We start from the raw sequence: 23,982 nt of genomic DNA on the forward strand, positions 1-23,982 counted from the left end.
AAACTTAATAAGAACCGCTCCAAACTTGACTGTAAAAAATATGATTTCAACAATCGAGTTATCAAAGCGTGGAACTCATTACCGGACTCAATTGTGTCAACCCCCAACCTCCAACACTTCTCCCTTAGACTCTCCACGATTGACCTCTCCAGGTTCCTAAGACGCCAGTAAAGGGGATACATAAGTGCACTGGTGTGCCTTTCGTCCCCTGTCCAATTGTCTTTCCTTTCTTTCATCTATCTTATATATTCTCTTCCTTTCATATATCCTCTCCTCTAAGTTCACTCTCACTCTCTTTTATATTATCACATGTCTATTTTTCCTCCTATGTATTTGTGTATTGGACAAATGAATAAATAAATGAATAAATAAATAAATAAATAAATAAATAAGTAAACGGGATAGGAAAACTTCTTGTAATCCATTAAGCGAGGATGACTACCGATCCTCAAGGAGGGTCTCAGCTCACCAGATCTGGCTTGGTGCCACGCGGAGTCTTGGGCCCCGAGGCGGTGCCTTCCCTCGAACTCTGGCGACCCGAGGTCTCCGTTTCTTCCCCTTCCTCGTCTTCCTCCTGCTCAGCATCGATATGATCGCTTCCTTCGGTATCCCCTTCCTCCAGGGGCGGCCCTTCCCTGCTCTCTCGCTCCAAGAGGATCTCCTCGGACTCTTCTTCCACCTCTTTGGTCTCCTCCGTCATTTCTGGTCAAGACATGCAACAAAATATTCCAAGGCTGTCGCCTTCGGAAAGCCTCAGGGAAGGTTGGGGAAGCCGTGGCCCTCCAGCTGATCCTAAACTACAACTCCCAGCAGCACCCTTCAGCAGTGGCCGCCCCATTAGAGGTAGACCTCGACCTATGGCCACACTTGAGCCCCAAATGTATGTCCAGTTGTGGGGTGGTCCACCCAATTTTACAAGCTTTCTTGCCCCAGTTGTTCATAAGTCGCTCACCCCCTTATCACCCCGAGATTCAACTACTGCTACTTGGTAGTGCAGAAATTTTGGAAAGAGGTTCAGGATGAGACCAACAGGATGTTAAATATAAAATGGGTGATTGCAAAGGAGATGGCAGTACAGTGAAACCTCGATTATCGCGAGGGTTCCGTTCCAGGACCCCACGCGATGATCGATTTTTAGCGAAGTAGCGGTGCGGAGGTGAAAACACCATCTGCGCCTGCGCAGATGGTGTTTTTGCTTCCACTGCCGCCCGCCCTTCGCCCGCCCACCCCGTTGCTCGCGCCTGGGGTGCGCGCGCGCTTGGGGACACCCCAGCTCCGCTTCCCAGCTGGGAGGCGGAGGTGGGGTGTCCCCAGGCGCGCGCGCTTTCCCCAGCAATGCGCGCGCGCGTGGGGACACCCTAGCTCCGCTTCCCAGCTGGGAGGCGGAGGTGGGGTGTCCCCAGGCTCGCGCGCGCCGCCCGCCCGCCCACGCTGTTGCCGGCTCCGCTTCCCAGCTGGGAAGCGGAGCTGGGGTTTCTGCGCGCGTGCCGCCCGCCAGCCCACGCCGTTGCTCGCGCCACCGCTGGGGTCTTACCGGAGCAAGAGGGGGAAGACCCAGGGAAGCCTCTGCCCGGCGGGGAAGCTCCACCATCTACGCATGCGTGGAAGGGCACGCATGCGCAGATGGTGGAGTTTACTTCCGGGTTGAAAACTAGCGATATAGCCCTTTCGCGATGCTCGAGGACGCGAAACTCGAGGGTTCACTGTATTAGTAATGAGGAGGGATGTGGGTGCATTCAGAGAAATTAAGGAAGCAGCTACATTACTACTAGTTTTCCCCCCCATCGTTCCTATCACCCATTTCCTCCCACAAATGACTTATGACTGTAACTCAGGGGTCTTCAAAGTTGGCAACTTTAAGACTTGTGGACTTCAACTCCCAGAATTCTCCAGCCAGCAGAGAATTCTGGGAGTTGAAGTCCACAAGTCTTAAAGTTGCCAACTTTGAAGACCCCTTGCTGTAACTTGTCGCTTGTATCCTTAAGATTTCTATTAATATTGTTTCCTCATTGCTTATTTGGTGCCCATGACAATAATTAAGTGTCATGATTCTTGGCAAATGTATCTTTTCTTTTATGGACACTGAGAGCATCTGCACCAAAGACAAATTCCTCGTGTGTCCAATCACACTGGGCCAATAAAGAATTCTATTCTATTCTATTCTTTTCTATTCTATTCTATTCTAGTCTAGTCTAAAGTATTTACAGGCCAATAAAGAATTCTATCTTTATCTAACTTGGTCCGTGATAGAAATTGGGGACTAGCTGTATTTCAAAAAAGGACTTCGTAGTCCTTACCTCCTTCTTCTCCTCTTCTTTCCGCCGAACTTCCCAATTTCTTTAAGGTTTTCTAAACAAAATAGAGAAAAAATAGGGGTGAGAGAGAAAGGAAGTTACCTGTTTGAAAACAAAAACAACACCTCACACAACTGTTTTCCACAACATCAGCAAAGCGACAATCAACCCAAGGTCCATCGTGGCTTTAAATGAGATGCCCACGAACCCACAAGGCAACGCTGTAGACTGATCGAATCCACTGTATTAAGAAGCAATCTAACCAGGATAAGAAGCGAACGCTGCAATGACTTCAAAAACTTTTTGTTGCATGCAGAAATAAAAATGTGTTTTCTCTGTAGCAGATCATTGATTTCCTAATGCAACACACTATAATTTTTTTTATACATAGCATAAAGGTAAAAAAATGATATAAGCAATGTTAGCTTCAATTTAGATGTTCAAAAGGATTTTGTGGCTCCCGGTGTTTTCTTTTCTGTGGGAAATGGGCCCACGTGGCTCTTTGCGTGTTAAGATTGCTGACCCCTGTCTTAAGCCATGAACAGCTTGCCTCCAGAAGTTGTGGTTTTTAAGATGTTGGAGAACCATTTGTCTGAAATGGGGTAGGGTTTCCTGCCTAAGCAGGGGGTTGGACTAGAGGACCTCCAAGGTCCCTTCCAACTCTGTTGTTGTTGTTATTGTTGTTTATCTATCTATCTATCTATCTATCTATCTATCTATCTATCTATCTATCTATCTATCTATCTATCTACCTACCTACCTACCTACCTACCTACCTACCTACCTATCTACTTATTGGATTTGTATGCCACCCCTCTCCGTAGATTCGGGACAGCTAACAACAGTGGTAAAAACAACATGTGACAATCCAATACTAAAACAGCTAAAAACCCTTATTATAAAACCAATCATACATACAAACATACCATTCATAAATTGTAGCAGCCTAGGGGGAAAGAATATCTTAATTCCCCCAAGCCTGACGGCAGAGGTGGGTTTTAAGGAGCTTACGAATGGCAAGGAGGGTGGGGGCTATTCTGATCTCTGGGGGGAGTTGGTTCCAGAGGGCCGGGGCCGCCACAGAGAAGGTTCTTCCCCTGGGTCCCGCCAAACAACATTGTTTGGTTGACGGGACCTGGAGAAGGCCAACTCTGTGGGACCTAACTGGTCGCTGGGATTCGTGCAGCAGAAGGCGGTCCCGGAGATAATCTGGTCCGGTGCCATGAAGGGCTTTATAGGTCATAACCAACACTTTGAATTGTGACCAGAAACTGATCGGCAACCAATGCAGACTGCGGAGTGTTGGTGTAACATGGGCTTATTCAGGGAAGCCCATGATTGCTCTCGCAGCTGCATTCTGCACGATCTGAAGTTTCCAAACACTTTTCAAAGGTAGCCCCAAGTAGAGAGCGTTACAGTAGTCGAGCCTCGAGGTGATGAGGGCATGAGTGACTGTGAGCAGTGACTCCCGGTCCAGGTAGGGCCGCAACTGGTGCACCAGGCGAACCTGGGCAAACGCCCCCCTCGCCGCAGCTGTATTCATACACGTTGTATTAAGCAATTCGGTTTATCTGCTTACCCCTTTGTAGCTGCCCTGGATGTAAAAATACCGACTGATGGCCGCGCTGTAGAAAAGAAGCTCATGCCGAACATGGCGTGGGTAAACCATCAATTTAGACAAGAGGTCTTGATAGAAGAGGGTGTACCTTTGCAAAACAAAAAACAGCGGAATCTGAACCTTCTCATCCTCCCTCCTCCAAACTGCAGCAATAGCATTATTTATTTTATTTTATTTATTTAATTGGACTTAGATGCTGCCTTTCTCTGAAGACTCAGGGCAGCTCGCAACATATAAAAAGAATGCAAAAACAATTCAGTCCAATTATAAAACTGTCTGCGGAGAGGGGCGGCATACAATTCCAATCAATCAATCAATCAATAATTTTAAAAAACCCAAATCATAAAATCATATAAAACACACTCATTACAGGCATACAATTGGCCGCAGCAGAGTATTAGGGGGCAATGGCCCCAGCCCTGCCAGCAAAGGTGAGTTTTTAAGGCCTTCCGGAAGGCCAGGCGAGGGGGAGTTGGTTCCAGAGAGCTTGGAGCCACCACAGAGAAGGCCCTTCCCTTGGGCCCCCGCCAGACAACATTGCTTGGCTGACGGGACCTGGAGAAGGCCGACACTGTGGGCCCTGATCAGCTGCTGGGATACATGCGGCAGGAGACGGTCCCATAAGTACTCTGGTCCTAAAGCACTTGGGAGAGAATGAGCACTGCCCTTCCCCACACCTCCCCACAAATGCAGAGGATGGGATTTCTTCTAGAGCTGGGCCCAAACCCCCCGAAACAACATGGGCAGTCCTTCACGCACCCATTGCGGATGATGTCCAAGGCAACGTAAACCTTCTCGAGAGAGGTTTTGAGTTTTTCATTGGTGCTTTGCATCCTGAGCTTGTCCACGGCTATGTCCAGATTCATTTCCCTGAGCTAATTGCATGCAGAAAACAAAGAGACATTTTGAATAGATGGATGGACAGACGGACAGACAGATACACACACACACACACAGAGAGAGAGACATAGATGGATGATAGCTAGGTAGGTAGAGATAGGTAGGTAGACAGACAGACAGACAGACAGACAGAGATGGTAGATAGAGACACAGAGAGAGAAACAGATGGATGGTAGATAGAAACATGGATAGATAGGTAGGTAGACAGACAGAGATGGTAGATAGAGACACAGAGAGAGAAACAGATGGATGGTAGATAGAAACATGGATAGATAGGTAGGTAGACAGACAGAGATGGTAGATAGAGAGACAGAGAGAGAGAGGGAAACGGATGGTAGATAGAAACATAGGTAGGTAGGTAGGTAGGTAGATATATGATAGATAGATATAGATAGATGATAGATAGATAGATAGATGATAGATAGATAGATATAGATAGATGATAGATAGATATAGATAGATGATAGATAGATATAGATAGATGATATATATATATATATATATATATATATAGATAGATAGATAGATAGATAGATAGATAGATAGATAGATAGATAGATAAAAAAAACAGTTGCGTATTAGAATGATTTTTTTTAGCTAAATACATGGTGGAAGGTCACTGTAAGAATCAGCCTGCAAACAAAATGTTCTTCTAAGCCGCTTTGGCACTGGGGGAAAGGCCAGGAATAATGGTACCCAGAAGGGAAGGTTTGTTGCTCAGGGTTGAACTCCAGGGTGCCTGATGCTCTCTAGGCTTAAACTCTGTAGCGTCTCCTCCCATATGAGCCCCAATATCCCCAAACTGGGACCAGCGCTCTGACCTTGTTCATGTTTTCGTGCTTGCAACGACAGTCGTTTAATGCTTTCTGAAGATCATTTTCTTGATGGATGAGTCTCTGCTGGTGGACGTCGAAGATAGCCAGGACGTCTTGGAAGTACTGATAGAGGTGCCTGCAGTTGATTTCGCTGTTTTTAACCAGGTGTTCAAAGTCCGCCTGGAACCATCACAGAAACATAGAAGATTGACAGCAGAGTCCTTCACTCCTCCTCACGTAACAAATTACCCTACTCCTCCAGACTTCAAATACTAAATCTAGAAAATTTACAACTACGTCCTTTCCAAATTGATTTAACTGTTGCTCATAAAATCATTCATCGTAATGTACTCCGTCAGTGACTACTTCACCTTTAACAACAACACAAGAGCACAAAATAGATATAAACTGAATGTAAATCGCTCCAAACTTGACTGCAGAAAATACGATTTCAGTAATAGAGTGGTCACCGCCTGGAACTCATTACCTGACTTTGTTGTGGCTTCCCCCAACCCCAAAATCTTCAACCTTACGACTGACCTCTCCCCTTTTCTAAGAGGTCTGTAAAGGGCGCGCATAAGTGCACTTTTGTGCCTAATGTCCCTCTTCTACTGTCTTATTATCCTTTCTATTACTACGTTCTACTTATGTTGTGTTAATATGTACTATAATACTATACTTGTTTGACAAATAAATAAATAAATTAAGTAAATAAATCTAGTCTGCCCTTATACTATTTCCCGTATTTTATCTTAGGAGGGATATATGTTTATCCCAGGCATTTAAATTTAGTTCCTGTGGATTTACCAACCACGTCTGCTGGAAGTTTGTTCCAAGCCTCTCAGTCAAATAATATTTTCTCACATTGCTTCTGATCTTTCCTCCAACTAACCTCAGATTGTGCCCCCTTATCCTTGGGTTCACTTTCCTATTAAAAACACTTCCCTCCTGAAACTTATTTAACCCCTTAACATATTTAAATGTTTCAATCATGTCCCCCCCCCCTTTTCCTTCTGTCCTCCAGACTATACAGATTGAGTTCATGAAGTCTTTCCTGATAAGTTTTATGCTTAAGACCTTCCACCATTTTTCTAGCCCATCTTTGGACCTGTTCAATCTTATCCATATCTTTTTGTAGGTGAGGTCTCCAGAACTGGACACAGCATTATTCCAAATGTGGTCTCACCAGCGCTCTATACAGTGGGATCACAACCTCCCTCTTCCTGCTTGTTATACCTCTAGCTATGCAGCCAAGCATCAGGAAGAACAAGATTAGGATCCGCGGAGAGGATGGGAAAGGAGACAGACCTGACTGGGGAAGGCCAGGAGGAATAAAATTGAATCTAACAAAGGAAAAAAAGGCTGCCCAGGGAGATTTTTCTCCTAGATTTTTTAAATCTGATTTCAATCCTGCCTTTATTTATTTTTTATAAAGGCTGTGAATGTATGTAATGTGCTTTTCCCCTCCTCTTATTGCTAGAAAAATAATCCTGTTAGGTGATCTGGGCTAAGAGAAGAGGAGTGGCCCAAAGTCACCTGATTAGCTTTTGTGTCTAAAGCTGGATTCTGGTAACTGGACCATAGTTACCCAGCTGATTTTGAGGGCTAAGTCAGGACTAGAACTCGTCGTCTCTTGGGGAGTTCTAGTCCTGACTTAGCCTGTGTTGTGGTTAGCTCTGGCCCAGCTCCTGCCCCAAGGACTGTGGATGTGGGGGAGACATCCACATGCTGCAGGCCTGTTTTGCCCCCCCCCCCGGTGGAATCTGCTGATGAAGGCTCCTCTGACCAAGAAGACATGAGTGAAAGGAGGAGAGTGGGGCAGACAGCTCAGAAGGAGATCAATTCTCTAGCTCCTCCTTGGATTCAGAACAAGAGTTAATGATACAGCCACGCATGCGGAGAGCGATGCATAGGCAGCAACAACTGAGAGATTATTATCAAAGAAAATGAGGCCACCTGTGGTTGGGTGGGGCTGTGGTCATTAGTGAGGCTGCTATAAAGAGCAGCCTGTGGGTTTGGCCATTGTGGAGGATTATCTGATCCTTGTGTTTCGTGCCTGCTTTACTGACTTTGACCTTTTGTGTGCTGATTTTTCCCCGCTTTGAAACTAAACCAGAGCAAAGTGTGTTTCACTTTGTGAAAGAAGAAGGGCCGTGAATGGCCTCACAGCTGCAAGCTAAGTATCCCAGAACTGATCAGGGACTTGTACAAATTACCAGTTTGTTTGGAGACGAGTGCTCTTTGCTATACCAAAAGAGGGCTTCGTTTATTTGCATTTTTCGGTATAAAGAACATTGTTTTGAATTTTCAAACGTGTGTGTGTCTGAAATTGTATCTGTGCATTTTTGGGAGGATTCTACCAGAGAGCTCGACAGAACAGCCTGGCTCCAAAATCAACCAGCTGGCTTTCATGCCTAAGGCAGGACTAGAACTCAATGGACTATAGTTACCCAGCTGGCTTTCATGCCCAAGGCAGGATTAGAACTGTCTCCAAGTTTCTAGCCTTGTACCTTAACCACTAGACAAAACTGCCCCTTTCCCATTTCTTTTAATGGGATTGTCCTATTTCCCCTCGTCATTTCTCCTGCCTTTAAAAAAATTATTATTATTATAAGACAGGACATAACACCAAGAGATATAAAACATATATGGGGCTTTTGCCGCCCTGCTCTTATCAGAAGTTTCTAGAGTAAAACTATACGTATATTTTCATGCAAAGATACATATTCCTTATTATTATTTTCTCTAATTCTTAATACTTGACATTCTGTCTTTTAATGAACTTCTCTTTTTTCCCCTTTGATCGGAGAGAGAGAGGGCTAACTTACGTCCATTTTCTCGATCCTGGCTTCAAACTGGACCTGTAGCTTCCCGATTAACTGATAGAAATTGGGGTTTACAATCTTCTCAGCCTCTTTGGGGGTACAAATCTTCAGGTCTATCAGTTTTTGCTAAAGAGGGAAGGAGAGGAGAGAGAGAGAATAAAGAATTGAGTTGTTGGCCTGCAATTTCTAAACACCCAAGGCTTTCCTAATCAGAGTCTAGGACTGTTGGTCTCCTCCACTTCGCCGCACAGGTTTCGTCCCCAGCCTTTTAGGCGCTGCCTTTTATCCCTGGCCGTTTCGCCAAATGGGCTCAAAAGCACTTTGACCCTTTGCCGACAGCCCGTCCGAGGATTTGTTCTTTTTCATGATAAAAGGGGTCCAAAGACGGGCTACAAAAATGGTGGAAGGCTTTAAGCATAAAACTTATCAAGAAAGACTTCATGAACTCAATCTGTATAGTCTGCAGGACAGAAGGGAAAAGGGGGGACATGATCGAAACATTTAAATAAGTTAAAAGGTTAAATAAGGTTCAGGAGGGAAGTGTTTTTAACAGGAAAGTGAACCCAAGAACCAGGGGGCACCATCTGAGGTTAGTTGAGGGAATGATCAGAAGCAACATGAGAAAATATTATTTGACTGAAAGAGTCGTAGAGGCTTGGAACAAACTTCCAGCAGACGTGGTTGGTAAATCCACGGGAACTGAATTGAAACATGCCTGAGATAAACATAGATCCATTGTAAGATAAAATACAGGAAATAGTATAAGGGCAGACTAGATGGACCATGAGGTCTTTTCCTGCCGTCAATCTTCTATGTTTCTATGTTTCATTCCCTTCCACTCTGCCTGCGGGCATGTCTGGAAGCAGCCTTTTTAGGTGAGGTCTCCAGAACTAAACACAGTATTCCAAATGTGGTCTCACCAGCACTCTATATAGCGGGATCATAATCTCCCTCTTCCTGCTTGTTATACCTCTAGCTATGCAGCCAAGCATCCTACTTGCTTTCCCTACCGCCTGACTGCACTGATCAACAAAGCTTAGGAAAGACTTTATGCCCCACGTCCCTTTTAAAACTCACCTTGCATTCCTGGAGTTGTTCCAAACATTCCTGACAGACCTTCTCGTACTGGAGGCGAATTCTCATCATGGACTGGACGTTGTGGGTGTCTTGAGGTGAGAAAGGAAGGAAGGAAGGAAGGAAGGAAGGAAGGAGGTGGGAAGAGGAGAAAGAAGGAAGGGGGAGGAAGGTGAGAAGGAGGAGGGAGGAGGGAAGAAAGGGAGGGAGGAAGAATGAGAGGAAGGGAGAAAAGAAGGAGAATAAGAATGGGAGAAGGGAGAGAGGGAGGAAAGGAGGGAGAAGGAAAGAAAGGAGGGAGATATATATATATAGAGAGAAGAAAGGAAACAAGAACGAACGAGTGACTTTGGGAAGGAATACCTTTTTAAAATCTAGGCTACTGGCAGGCAGTGTAATATGCCGCTAGTGGTGTTGATTTATGAGAATGGAAACTCAAGTCTCAGCTCAACTGGGTTATTTTGACCTAGTCAACCGACTTCCTCTCTCTGCCCAGCCTACCCCACAAGGCTGTTGTTTTAGGGAAGGAATCAGGGAATGTGGGATATAAACCACCCCTCCGTCCGTCCCTGTCATTACCCTCGTGATCCCCAAAGAACTCAGCCAGATCCCTTACCGATCCGTTTATTTAATTCCACCAGCGACTCGTACCATTCGTTGATTTCGGCCTTGGTATGCTCCACAGGCAACAGAGAGCTATGGAAAAAAAGAAAGGGGGAAAAAAAGGATGTGAAAAAACACACGGAAGAGAACGAGGGCTTCATTTAGGTGGGAACCCCCAAGGTTTGAGCTTGAAAGGGTAAGGGAGGAAGACTCTGCAAAAAATGGTAGAACGGGGGTAGGCAGGTGGCAAGGATTTCTGCCAAAAGAAAGTTCCATGGGATTGGGCGGTGTATAAGTCAAACAAATTAAATTAAATTAAATTCAGAGTGTCCAGAGGGAAAGCATTTTGAAATTCCCTGATATTTCCCTGACATTTCCCTGTAACTTGCGATCTAGTGAAGGGCCGGTCATAAATGACGTCAGACCAGACCAGACCAGACCAGACCAGACTAGACTAGACTAGACTAAATTAGACTAAACGAAACCAAATTAGACTAGACTAGACCAAACTAAACTAAACTAGACTAAACTAGACTAAACTAGACTAGACTAGACTAGACTAAACTAGACTAGACTAAACTAAACTAGACTAAACTAAACTAGACTAAACTAGACTAAGCTAAGCTAAACTGGTTGCCTTTTCAACATTTCATGTTAAAAACAGAAATATACAGGTAGTATCTTTCTAATAAAGACTTGCAAGCATTCGTTCAAAATCACAAAGGCCCTAAAATTGGAACTGACCACCACCGTTCACAATTAACAATGGTTGCAATCATGTGATCAAAACTCAAGACACTTTTGGCAACTGACTTGCATTTATGACATTCGCATTGTCTCAGGCTTTCTTGTAAGAAATATACACTGCTTAAAAAAAAATAAAGGGAACATTTAAACAACACAATACAACTCCAAGCAAATCAAACTTCTGTACATTCAAACTGTCCACTTGGGAAGCAACACTGATTGACAATCAATTCCACATGCTGTTGTGCACATTCAACATTGTACAGAACAAAGTATTCCATGAGAACATTTCATTCATTCTGATCTAGATTGCGTTCGTTGAGTGTTCCCTTGATTTATTTTTTGAGCAGTGTATATTTAATATTTATATATTTTTAAAATATTTATACGTTTAATATTTATATTTGTTCACGTTCACCTACCCCAGGGAGAATAAATGTTCATTTCTTTTTTGGGCCAGAGACCGCTGTTCTTCTAGCATCCTCTCCAGTTCCATTTTCACAGAACTTGGGTTCTGTATTCTGTCACTTTCCATAAACTCTCTGTAAGGTGAGAAGCAAGCGCCAGGTGAGGAACAGGAAACTTCAGGTCGTGCAGAATGCAGCTGCGAGAGCAATCGTGGGCTTCCCCAAGATATGCCCATGTTACACCAATACTCCGCAGTCTGCATTGGTTGCCGATCAGTTTCCAGTCACAATTCAAAGTGTTGGTTATGACCTATAAAGCCCTTCATGGCACCGGACCAGATTATCTCAGGGACCGCCTTCTGCCGCACGAATCCCAGCGACCAGTTAGGTCCCACAGAGTGGGTCTTCTCCGGGTCCCGTCAACTAAACAATGCCGCTTGGCGGGACCCAGGGGAAGAGCCTTCTCTGTGGTGGCCCCGGCCCTCTGGAACCAACTCCCCCCAGAGATTAAAATCGCCCCCACCCTCCTTGCCTTTCGTAAGCTGCTTAAAACCCACCTCTGCCGTCAGGCATGGGGGAATTGAGATCCTCTTTCCCCCTAGGCCTTTACAATTCTATGCATAGTATGTCTGTCTGTATGTTTGGTTTTTATATTAATGGGTTTTTAATCGTTTTTAACATCAGATTACTATTGCACACTGTTTTATTGTTGCTGTTAGCCGCCCCGAGTCTCCGGAGAGGGGCAGCATACAAATCCAATAAATAAATAAATAAACAGGGGAAGGTTTGGTTTTCTTTCAAAAAGAAAAAGGAAAGGCTTTCGAAAGACCCCCAAAAGGGATGCTGACTGTAGTCTTATTTAATAGGTCAACGTTTTTTAAAGTCTGCTTGTTTGTTTGTTTGTTTGTTTGTTTGATTTGTATGCTGCCCCTCTCTGAGGACCTATCACAAAACAATATACAATGAAGCATCTGGAATCCAATTAATATAAATAACTGATCTAAAAATCATTCTAAAAACCTTCAAACATTAAAAATCATTCTTTCAGATTCAGACGACAAACATAGTGGCCCCCTAGCCTGACGGCATAAATAGGTTTTCAGATTCTTGCGGAAGGCGAGGAGGGTGGGGACAGTATGAATCTCTGGGGGGAGCTGATTCCAGAGGGCCAGGGCCCCCACCGAGAAGGCCCCGGCAAGCACTGTTCCTTCTAAGGTGCGCAGCTGCGCGGCCGCGCAGCCAGCAACGATCTGCCACGCGGCGCTTTCCAACGCTGTGCAGGAACCAGGGGCCATTTCTCCCCACCCGACAGCTGCTCTCTCTCCTTGGTGGGGGCGCCTCTGGAGACGCAGAACCCACGTGGCCCAGGAAGGAAGAAGAGGCTCAGGGAGTCCCCACCCACTATCCCCGCGGTCCCCCTTAGAGGAAGCCAAGACAGAGAGGCAGCAGAGCTCGGGGGCCATGCCCACCCCGTTCCCTCTCGAGCTCAAACCCAACCCTGCTGCAGCCCTCCATGAAACCGAGCGAGACCCCTGCGCTAGATCATCACCCCCCATCCTGGACCCCCTGCCATTCCTGGGGCTCACAAGACCTTCGGCAAGGTTGCCTCCTAACAGGAGAGCCCCCTGCCCTCTCCCTTCGTCGCATTGCTCACTCGAAACTGAAAACGATGTGTTTCTTCTGCTCGGCTTTCCAGATCTCCTTCCTCTCTTCCATCTGATAGCGATAAAAGGAATCCCTCTCCAGATCGGCCTCCATCAGGTTAAGGAACAACTTAGAGATCGCCCTCCGATTGGCCAGGAGAGCTTGGTTGATCATCTTGGAGTAGATAGACAGACAGTTTATTTTCTTTTCTTTTTTAATTTTTTAAAAATAGAAAATTTATTTATTTATAAACACACATAACAACATAAGAAAAATGTTTAGAAACAGTGGATGCTGTATGATAGATTTGTGTTACATTTCTCATAATTTATTTATTTATTTATTGGATTTGTATGCCGCCCCTCTCCGTAGACTTGGGGTGGCTAACAACAGTAACAAAAAACAGCATGTAAATCCAATACTAAAACAACTAAAAAACCCTTATTGTAAAACCAAACATCCATACATACAAATATACCATGCATAAATTGTAAAGGCCTAGGGGGAAAGAATATCTCAGTTCCCCCATGCCTGACGGCAGAGGTGGAGCTTACAAAAGGCAAGGAGGGTGGGGGCAATTCTAATCTCTGGGGGGAGTTGGTTCCAGAGGGCCGGGGCCGCCACAGAGAAGGCTTTTCCCCTGGGCCCCGCAAAACATTGTTTTGTTGACGGGACCCGGAGGAGGCCTAACCGGTCGCTGGGATTCGTGCGGCAGAAGGAGGTCTCGGAGATATTCTGGTCCGATGCCATGAAGGGTGATGACCAACACTTTGAATTGTGACCGGAAACTGATTGGCAACCAGTGCAGACTGCGGAGTGTTGGTGTAACATGGGCATTTTTGGGAAAGCCCATGACTGCTCTCGCAGCTGCATTCTGCACGATCTGAATAAGCACAATGCTTATTCATTGTTATATACTGTACTAATATTTACAAAACATTCATAGTTTCTTTCTATACATTGTTCTTACTCGAGTAACTCTTTTTCTTTCTGAACTTTTAACTCTTAATCTTTCTTTTTCCTTTTTTTCAAGTCTTTTCTCTGGTTTTTTTGGACTGTATATCTTAGGATTTTCCTTTTTTTTCCAGCCAGCAGTAGAACCTGTCCCAGCATTTGTAGTAATCAGAGTCATCTTTATTTTTTAATTCAAATGTTAATTTGTCCATTTTAGTGCACGATGTTATTTTTTCAATGACCCCCTCTTCTGTAAGTATATTTTCGTTTTTCCAAAATTGCGCAAAAACTACTCTCACTGCTGTGGTTATGTGTAAGATCATATACAGCTGACTCTCTTCAAACATTTAAACAAACACAATATAACTCCGAGTAAATCAAACTTCTGTGAAATCAAACTGTCCACTTAGGAAACAACACTGATTGACAGTCGATTTCACCTGCTGTTGTGCACATTCAACTTTGTACAGTATTCAGTGAGAATATTTCATTCGTTCAGATCTAGGATGTGTTCTTTGAGTGTTCCTTTTATTTTTTCAAGCAGTGTATATTTTATATCATTGTTGTTTTATTGTTGTTATATTTCTTATTGTTTTGGTACTTGCAATTATTTGTTTGTTTGTTTGTTTGTTTGTTTGTTTGCATGCCGGCCTGAGTCCTGTTGGAATGGGCGGCAGATAAATATAAACAACAACAACAACAACAACAACAAATAATAATAATAATAATAATAATTTATTAGATTTGTATGCCGCCTCTCTCCGAAGACTCGGGGCGGCTCACAACAGCAATAAAAACAGTATAACAATGGGACAAATCTAATAATAAAATATAAAAAAACCCCAACAATTAAAAACCATACAGCACATACACACCAAACGTGAAATATAATAAGCCTGGGGGAGATGTCTTAGTTCCCCCATGCCTGGCGATATAGGTGGGTCTTGAGTAACTTGCGAAAGACAAGGAGGGTGGAGGCCGTTCTAATCTCCGGGGGGAGTTGATTCCAGAGGGCCGGGGCCGCCACAGAGAAGGCTCTTCCCCTGGGGCCCACCAAACAACATTGTTTGGTTGATGGGACCCGGAGAAGGCCAACTCTGTGGGACCTAAAAAGGTCATAAAATGGGTCGTAGAACCCGCTTCACAAAGGAGCCACAAAGATTTTCGGCTCAATTATGCTTGTAAGTAGAAGAATATCTGGTATGTTTTAGGGACGCTGCAACCATTATAAATGCAAGTGTTGCTTTCATGCAAGCATCCGAATCTGGTCACCTTACCACGGGTTACCACAACGGTCGTAATTTGGAAAACCTGTCATATGTCACTTTTTAGAATGCCATCCTAACTTGGAAAGGTCACTAAAGGAAGGCTCGTAAGCCAAGGATTACCTCTATGATGTTTCAATGGATTTTTACTGTAGACACACACAGAGAGAGATTTCAAAAAGAGAAGGATTATTACCATAGCTTCCTTGTGAATGAATCTGTGGACATCCGAGGATACCAGATAGGCAAGGTCCTCAAGCATCTTGGTGTATTTGCTCAATACTGCTGTGATCTGGAAATGCAAGCAATGGAAAAGGTGGTAAGGAGAGAGCGGGGTTGAGAAGGGGCCTCAGAGGTCTTCTAGTCCAACCCCCTGCTCAAGCAGAATGCCCTATACCAAGGGATAGGCAAAGTTGGCTCTTCTATGACATGGGGACTTCCACTCCCAGAATTCCTGAGCTAGCATGATCGGCTCAGGAATTCTGGGAGTTGAAGTCCATAAGTCATAGGCCCATTTTTCGCCTGCTTTTGCAAAAACGGGGGGTGTTTTCGCCTTCCTCTAGGCCCCAAACCCTCTGAGCACCCTGTTTTTGAAAAAAAGGGCCCATTTTTTGCAAAAATCGGTTGTGGGGGCAAAGATTCGGAGGCCCAAAAAATGGCAGTATTCAGTGTACAAGCACTTATATTTCCACCTATAAGGTGCTTCCCAAACCCTCTGCACGCCTTGTTTTGGAAAAAAAGGGCCCATTCTTCGCAAAAATCGGATGTGGGGGCAAGGATTTGCAGGCCCCAAAATGGCAGCAGTGTACAAGATGCACTAATATTTCCACCTATAATATGCGTTTTATACGCTAAGTGCTATGGCCATCCAGTCTTATCTAAAAACTTCCAGTAATGGAGCATCCACAACTTCTGGAGGCAAGTTGTTCCACGATTCATTGTTCTGTCTGTTAGGATTTTGTCCTTATTTCTAGGTTGTTCGTCTCCTTGATAGGTTTCCATGCATTGCTTCTTGTCTGTCTTTCAGGTGCTTTGGAGAAGAGGTTGACTCCCTCCTCTTCTTTGTCTTCTCTTTTTAAATTTAGCCCTCCACTTCCAGTGGGACTCACCCGTTCTGCTCGGTCCACCTCGGCGTGACGTAAAGCTTCGTCCAGTTCTCGAATCCACTGCCTTCTTTGCTGGGTCTCTTGGAAGAGAAGGGTCCAAGTTCTCTCGAAGTCCTGGAAAGAAGGGATGGGCCGTGACACCACTGCATTCGCAAGGGAAGTCTAGTAACCAAGCGCCATAAGGACACAAATTCTTTTGCGAAGGAGGCTTCAATCACATACAGTGGTACCTCTACGTTGCAGGTTCTTAAGAAGCCATTTTCCCCATAGGAATCAATATAAAAGCAAATAATGCATGTGATTGGGGAAACCACAGGGAGGGGGAAGGCCCTGTTTCCTCCCAGGAGATTCCTAGAGAGGCCCCACAGAGGTTTCTCCCCCCCTCTTCCGGCCCTGTTTCCTTCCAGGAGATTCATAGAGAGGCCCCACAGAGGTTTCTCCCCCCCCCCTCTTCCGGCCCTGTTTCCTCCCAGGAGATTCATAGAGAGGCCCCACAGAGGCTTCTCCCCCCCCCCTCTTCCGGCCCTGTTTCCTCCCAGGAGATTCATAGAGAGGCCCCACAGAGGTTTCTCCCCCCCCTCTTCCGGCCCTGTTTCCTCCCAGGAGATTCATAGAGAGGCCCCACAGAGGTTTCTCCCCCCCCCTCTTCCGGCCCTGTTTCCTCCCAGGAGATTCATAGAGAGGCCCCACAGAGGCTTCTCCCCCCCTATTCCGGCCCAGTTTCCTCCAAGGAGATTCCTAGAAAGGCCCCACAGAGGCTTCTCCCCCCCCTCTTCCGGCCATGTTTCCTCCTAGGAGATTCGTAGAGAGGCCCCACAGAGGCTTCTCCCCCCCTATTCCGGGCCTGTTTCCTCCCAGGAGGTTCCTAGAGAGGCCCCACGGAGGCTCCTCCCCGCCTTTTCCGGCTACAGTTTCAGAGGCTTTGGTTTGTAAATGGAAAATGGTTCTTGAGAAGAGGCAAAAAAATCTTAAACACCCAGTTCTTATCTAGAAAAGTTTGTAAGTAGAGGCAACCGAGATTTTTGGAAAAGGAAGCACTCACTGACCTCTATGGTGTAGGAGATTAAAGTGACGTCATTTTCAGAGGCACGAAAATAGGATTCCAAAGCTTGGTCTGATTCTCGTAATTGGGTCAACAATAACTTCCCAGGCTTCACGTAACATTCTTCCATTTCCTGAAAACAAAGATGGTTGGATTTTTTTTTCATGACAGATGAATAAGGACCAGCTTGGATTCTGACCTGATTACAGGTCGTTCCTCAATTTTACGACTTCAAATTGGAATCGAAAATTCCAGTCCTAAGTTGAGTCAAGGGCCTGATTGCTCAAACTACCTTTGAGCAATCAAAGGCACCTTTGAAGAGTGTTTGGAAATTTCAAATTGTCCAAAATGCAGCTGCATGAGCAGTTATGGGCCTTCCAAGGCACATCCATATTTCACCATCACTCCGCAGACTGCATTGGTTGCCGATTAGTTTCCAGACACAATTCAAAGTGCTGGTTATGACCTACAAAGCCCAACATGGCATTGGGCCACATTACCTTCGAGACTGCCTTCTGCTGCATGAATGCCAGCGCCCGGTCAGGTCCCACAGAGTCGGCCTTCTCAGGGTCCCATCAACCAGACAATGTCGTTTGGTGAGGCCTAGGGGAAGAGCCTTCTCTGTGGGGGCCCCGACCCTCTGGAATCAGCTCCCCCCTGGAGATTCACACTGCCGCCACCCTCCTTGCCTTCCATAAAAGTTTAAAGACCCATTTATGCCACCAGGCTTGGGGCCATTAGATCTTAGTCCCCTGATTAATGAATGTTTAGTATGTTTGGTTGAGGGAATGGTGATGAATGTATTTTAAAATTATACAGTGTTCCCTCGATTTTCGCGGGTTCGAACTTCGCGAAAAGTCTATACCACGGTTTTTCAAATATATTAATTAAAAAATACTTCGCGGGTTTTTTCCCTATACCACGGTTTTTCCCGCCTGATGACATCATATGTCATCGTCAAACTTTCGTCTGCCTTTAATAAATATTTTTTAAAATAAACTTTAATAAATAAACATGGTGAGTAATAATCTAAAGGGTTGCTAAGGGAATGGGAAATTGCAATTTAGGGGCTTAAAGTGTTAAGGGAAGGCTTATGATACTGTTCATAGTTTAAAATAGTATATTTACTTCCGCATCTCTACTTCGCGGAAATTCGACATCCGCGGGCGGTCTCGGAACGCATCCCCCGCGAAAATCGAGGGAACACTGTATTAGAGTTTTTAAGTCTTTTTAGCCATATTAATTGGATTTTTAGATAAGTATATATGTTGTTCTGATATGTTGTGAGCCGCCCCGAGTCCTCGGAGAGGGGCGGCATACTAATCCAATAAATAAATAATAAATAAATAAACTATTTTTGATGGCAGTTGTGATGTGAATCTCGCGCGTCATAAATCCAAGCCGACTCATCAGAATGTGATTTTTTTCCTCCCACCTTTAAACGACTGATCATCAGTTAAGAACTTACCTGTAAGAAGGAAAAATCTAGCTCGTGCTTAAAACAGCTGCCTCACCTTTCCAGTGGATGCTAGTTCCTGCCTGAATTGGGCCACAATTTCTTCGTAACTCAACTTTTTGTTCTTGTAGATACGCGCCACAATATTGCTGGTTGTTTTCTCTGAAACTGAAAGGATGGATTTCAGACCGGGATCGGGGTCCTGCTAAGCCCTGGTTTAATTGTTGGGTATTAAAGAGGCTGGATTTCAGGAATGGCTGTTTCCTGAACTTCTTAACAGGGATAAAAATAGGAAAAAGAGGTAGTCTGGTCTAGTGGTCAAGGCACCGGGCTAGAAACCAGGAGATGGTGAGTTCAAGCCTTAGGCCGGAAAACCTTTGTGCGAATGGAATGGAATGGGGAATGGAGGAATAAAGTAGAGTAAAGTAGAGTAGAGTAGAGTAGAATAGAATAGAATAGAATAGAATAGAACCTCACCTGATTCCTAAGAGGTCAGTAAGGGGCGTGCATAAATGCACCAGGGTGCCTACTTATTTATTTATTTATTTATTAGATTTGTATGCCGCCCCTCTCCGAAGACTCGGGGTGGCTAACAACAATGAAAAGACAATGAAATCAAATCTAATATTAAAAAATAATCTAAAAAACCCCAATTTAAAGAACCACTCATACATACAAGCATACCATGTATAAATTCTATAAGCCTAGGGGGAAGTGAAATTTCAATTCCCCCATGCCTGACGACAGTGGGTTTTAAGGAGCTTGCGAAAGGCATTAATATAAAAACCAAACATACATACAGACATACCATGCATAGAATTGTAAAGGCCTAGGGGGAAAGAGGATCTCAATTCCCCCATGCCTGACGGCAGAGGTGGGTTTTAAGCAGCTTACGAAGGGCAAGGAGGGTGGGGGCAACTCTGATATCTGGGGGGAGCTGGTTCCAGAGGATTGGGGCTGCCACAGAGAAGGCTCTTCTCCTGGGTCCCACCAAACGGCATTGCTTAGTCAATGGGTCCCGGAGAAGGCCAACTCTGTGGGTCCTAACCGGTCGCTGGGATTCGTGCGGCAGAAGGCGGTCCCAGAGATATTCTGGTCCGATGCCATGAAGGGCTTTATAGGTCCCCTGTCCTAATGTTTCTCTCTTACTAGTAACATGTATATAAACATTGTGTTATCTATACTACCAAAACTTGCTTGATAAAATAAATAGAACAGTAGAATAGAATAGAATAGAATAGAATAGAATAGAATAATGAAATGTAAAATAGAATAGAATAGAATATTGGAATGAAATAGGCTAGGCTAGGCTAGAATAGGGAAAATAGGAGGGAGGAAGATAATTGGATACTTTCCTTGTCTGTAGTTATTTATAAAAATAATAAAGGCAGGGTAAAAATACATCTTTAAAAAACCCCTACGATTCTTCTTCCAGCATTCATTCATTCATTCATTCATTCATTCATTCATTCATTCACTCACTCACTCACTCACTCACTCACTCACTCACTCATTCATTCATTCATTCATTAGATTTGTATGCCGCCCCTCTCCGCAGACTCGGGGCAGCTCACAACAACAATAAAACAGTATACAATAAACAAATCTAATATTTTAAAAAATATCTAAAAACCCATTATTTTAAAAAACATACAACACAAGCATGCCATACATAACACTATATAAGCCTGGGGGAGATGTCTCAATTTCCCCATGCCTGACGGCAGAGGTGGGTTTTAAGAAGTTTGTGAAAGGCAAGCATCCTAAAAGGAGCTTTGCAGTGATAGAACTAAATGATTTAAAAACAAACAAACAAACAAACAAACAACCCAGAGGTTTCAGTTCAGCACAAGGAGCAACGTGGACAATTAAAAGTGTTAATACTTACTGATGTCATCAGCAAGGCCTCTGACTTCCCTTGCGGCAATTACGCTCTCGCTTTCTTTAGCCTTCGCATGGGCCAGAGTCACAGCCTCCCTGCAACAGGAAAGGGAACGCTATTTTATTTTTTTTATTTATGCCAAGTAAGTATTGGTAGTATACAAAGAAATAACACTGTTTATATAAAGCAAGGCACAGAGCTCACAACCAACGGACCTGTTGCTAAAGTTCACCTCTGGAAACAGATGATTGAGCGTATTTAGGAAAGGTATCCCCCTCCCATCAGCTTTTTTCTTATTTTTCTCCCTCCCCAAAAATTAAGGTGCGTCTTATAGTCGGGAAAATATGCTAAGCCTTGCTTCGCAGCAGAAATCCTGGTCTCCATTCTGCTCATATTGACCTTCCTTACTTGTATTTCACTGGATTTTCCGTGAGCTGATCGTTGGGCATTGCCTCGATCCATGTTTGCTGGCGTTCGGACAAGAATCCATAGCTGGCCCTTCTTTCCAAATCTCTCACCAATGGGATCTTTCCTGGAAAGACTTTGTGCTGGGTGATCTTGCTCCTAGCTTGCCCCAGAGCATGCACCAGGTTGATCTTGAAGAAAAAGAGAAGTGGCTGAGATTATTATTGTTGTTGTTGTTGCTGCTGCTGCTGCTGCTACTACATTTATTTACCAGCCATCTTGCCATGGGGATACTAGGTGGCTCCCAACCATGAGCCAAAAAAAAGTAAAAAGAAAATTAAAAAGAAAAAAAGAAAACAAAAAAAAAGAAAGCAAGGAAAATAGATTGGGATTAGTAAAATGTCAAAACTGACCAATTTCATTAAAGATAAAAAATGTGACTATTTTTCTTTCTAGATATAGAGCACCTTGCTTGATAAAGATGAGTTTAATATGCTTATGTCTTTATTTGCTTATCTTCAAAAACACATGATTACAGATATTTGATTATAGAAGTATCTAGTACTGTTACGTGCGTTTGTAGAATGCTAATTATGCATTTATGAGTTACATGTTTTATTTAGAGTAAGAGATTAGAATACAATGTATTGATGTTATTAGTTGATCCTTAGCTATGAACAATTTTTTATATGTTTGCATCTTTGCATAAAAGAGATTCTTTTATTCTATGATTGTAACTGTATTGAAGGGAGTCGGAAGCAATTTTTAATGTCCTTTTGTGTGTGTATATCACTATTTAAACTTTCCCTGTTGCCCCTTTTCCATTTTCTATTGTTTTCTCATAATTTTGTATTTTAACCGTCTATTTTTGAAATTTAATTCTAAAAGGAAGGGAGGGAGGGAGGGAGGGAGGGAGGGAGGGAGGGAGGGAGGGAGGAAGGAAGGAAGGAAGGAAGGAAGGAATTCCAGCTAAAATGTGCCGTTCAACTGCCCCCCTTAAAAGTGGGGTAAACAACTGTCTTCCAAACCCCGTTGTCCGAATTCCTTTTTTGAGGCGGGGTGGGGAACAATTCCATTTTAAAAAATGTAAAATGTTCAATTTTTTAAAAAAATCACAAGCCTCTTCCATCCTTCTAAATGACATCATTATTATTGTTGTTGCTGCTGTTACTATTATTATTGTTACTATTACTGTTATTACTACTACTACTACTACTACTTTTTGCATTCGCATCCTTCAGTCTGGAAAGACCATGGTATGCTCTGGATTCCACTACTACTACTGTACTATTATTACTACTATTGCTACTACTTTTTGCATTGGCATTGTCCAGTCTGGAATGACCATGGTATCATGCTCTGGATTCCATTACTACTACTACTACTGCTACTGCTATTAATAATAATAATAATAATAATAATAATAACTATTATGATTATAATATATATAGTTATTATTAGAGTCCTCGGAGAGGGGCGGCATACAAATCCTATTATTATTACTATTACTATTATTATTATTATTATTATTGGTGTCCTATTTGACCAAGGGCCCCCTTCCATTCCTCCCCTGCCGGCTCTCTTTGCACCTCGTCGTCGAAGATCTGCCGGTAGACCTTCCCGCTGGGCAGGACCCGGGCCACCCCCACGATGGTGGTCATGGGCAGCACGTGGGAACTCTTGCTGGATTTGCACATGGCTGGCCGCCTCCCGGGTGAGCTGAAGAAACAACGAAAAGGAGCAAAACGGCGGTTATGAAATAGGGAATATTTTCTCTCTTCAACAACCGTCGCCCCCTCACGGCTCGGTCAGAACCCGCCTGCCATCCACATGGTCGCCTCGACACGCGTCTTTGGTTTCTAAGGTAACCCCAGGCGCCGGGGCGAAAGTGAGGCCTTTCGTCTCGCGACAACCCACGGCAATCGCGAGCCGACTTCCTGGTCCTCTGGAAAGCCGTTGCCCTGGAAACCCCCGCGATTGCTAGGGGAGATGGGAAAGAGCGCGGAGATGCTATTGTACTCCCATTTAGGTCGTTTTATTGGGGTAGGGGATCAATTAGAATAGAATAGAATTAGACAATAAAATAAAATAGAGAATAGAATAGAATTAGACAATAGAATAGAGCAGTGTTTCCCAACCTTGGCAACTTGAAGATATCTGGACTTCAACTCCCAGAATTCCCCAGCCAGCATTCGCTGGCTGGGGAATTCTGGGAGTTGAAGTCCAAATATCTTCAAGTTGCCAAGGTTGGGAAACACTGGAATAGAGAATAGAATTCTTTATTGGCCAAGTGTAATTGGACACACAAGGAATTTGTCTTTGGTGCAATATACATAAAAGAAAAAGATACATTTGTCAAGAATCAGGGCAGGGATAAACAGATTAATTAAATTTATTGGCCATCCATCTTCCCATGCGCTGTCTTCCCCCCTCCCCATCCCTTGCACCGAGCACATTTGGCATGGCTAGAAATATGCCCAAAAGTTATGCATTTCACCCATTTTGGATCATGCGTGATGGGGCTGAAAAAGAGATTATTTTCCAAACTAAGGCAGAGGTGGGCTGATTCCAAGCCCTGCCTTTGATTTTTTGCTACAATAGTACATTTTTTTGAGTCCTGTTGGGATTAGGCAGCATGGAAGTCAAATGCAATTAAATTAAATTCTGCCTAATCAGAGCCCAATGCATAACAAAACATATTTGTGCTGATTGACAAGACATAAAAATCTTTGAATTCGAAGATGCTTTACTTTGGCATGTCAAACCTTGGATAGAGGTGTATGCATTCCAATGACCACTACTGAAACCAGGTCACAATTGTTGGTTATGACCTTTAAAGCCCTGCATGGCATTGGACCAGAGTACCTCCAGAACTGCCTGCTACCGCACGAATCCCAGCGACCGATAAGGTCCCACAGAATTGGCCTTCTCTGGGTCCCGTCGAC

The 23,982-nt window shown here is 44.1% G+C and overlaps 1 protein-coding gene across 1 annotated transcript in view; it reads right to left on the minus strand.

Annotated features, from left to right (window-relative positions):
• CCDC180 (coiled-coil domain containing 180) overlaps nucleotides 1-22,981 on the minus strand; it is a 53,585-nt gene extending 30,604 nt beyond the window's left edge. The window contains exons 1-17 of the mRNA XM_070758497.1: nucleotides 22,627-22,981; nucleotides 21,041-21,228; nucleotides 20,639-20,727; nucleotides 18,809-18,918; nucleotides 17,299-17,427; nucleotides 16,256-16,366; nucleotides 15,343-15,438; nucleotides 12,938-13,101; nucleotides 11,299-11,418; nucleotides 10,143-10,222; nucleotides 9,530-9,618; nucleotides 8,456-8,578; nucleotides 5,634-5,807; nucleotides 4,672-4,787; nucleotides 3,874-4,000; nucleotides 2,298-2,349; nucleotides 470-702 (exon numbers count right to left, since the gene is read on the minus strand). Of these exons, the coding sequence (XP_070614598.1) occupies nucleotides 470-702; nucleotides 2,298-2,349; nucleotides 3,874-4,000; nucleotides 4,672-4,787; nucleotides 5,634-5,807; nucleotides 8,456-8,578; nucleotides 9,530-9,618; nucleotides 10,143-10,222; nucleotides 11,299-11,418; nucleotides 12,938-13,101; nucleotides 15,343-15,438; nucleotides 16,256-16,366; nucleotides 17,299-17,427; nucleotides 18,809-18,918; nucleotides 20,639-20,727; nucleotides 21,041-21,228; nucleotides 22,627-22,734 (2,109 nt within the window). The 5' untranslated portion in view covers nucleotides 22,735-22,981. The remainder of the gene's footprint in view (nucleotides 1-469; nucleotides 703-2,297; nucleotides 2,350-3,873; nucleotides 4,001-4,671; nucleotides 4,788-5,633; nucleotides 5,808-8,455; nucleotides 8,579-9,529; nucleotides 9,619-10,142; nucleotides 10,223-11,298; nucleotides 11,419-12,937; nucleotides 13,102-15,342; nucleotides 15,439-16,255; nucleotides 16,367-17,298; nucleotides 17,428-18,808; nucleotides 18,919-20,638; nucleotides 20,728-21,040; nucleotides 21,229-22,626) is intronic.
• Between the last annotated feature and the right edge of the window lie 1,001 nt (nucleotides 22,982-23,982).

This window comes from Erythrolamprus reginae, chromosome 8, assembly GCF_031021105.1.
Source record: "Erythrolamprus reginae isolate rEryReg1 chromosome 8, rEryReg1.hap1, whole genome shotgun sequence".
Lineage (NCBI taxonomy): Eukaryota > Metazoa > Chordata > Lepidosauria > Squamata > Dipsadidae > Erythrolamprus > Erythrolamprus reginae.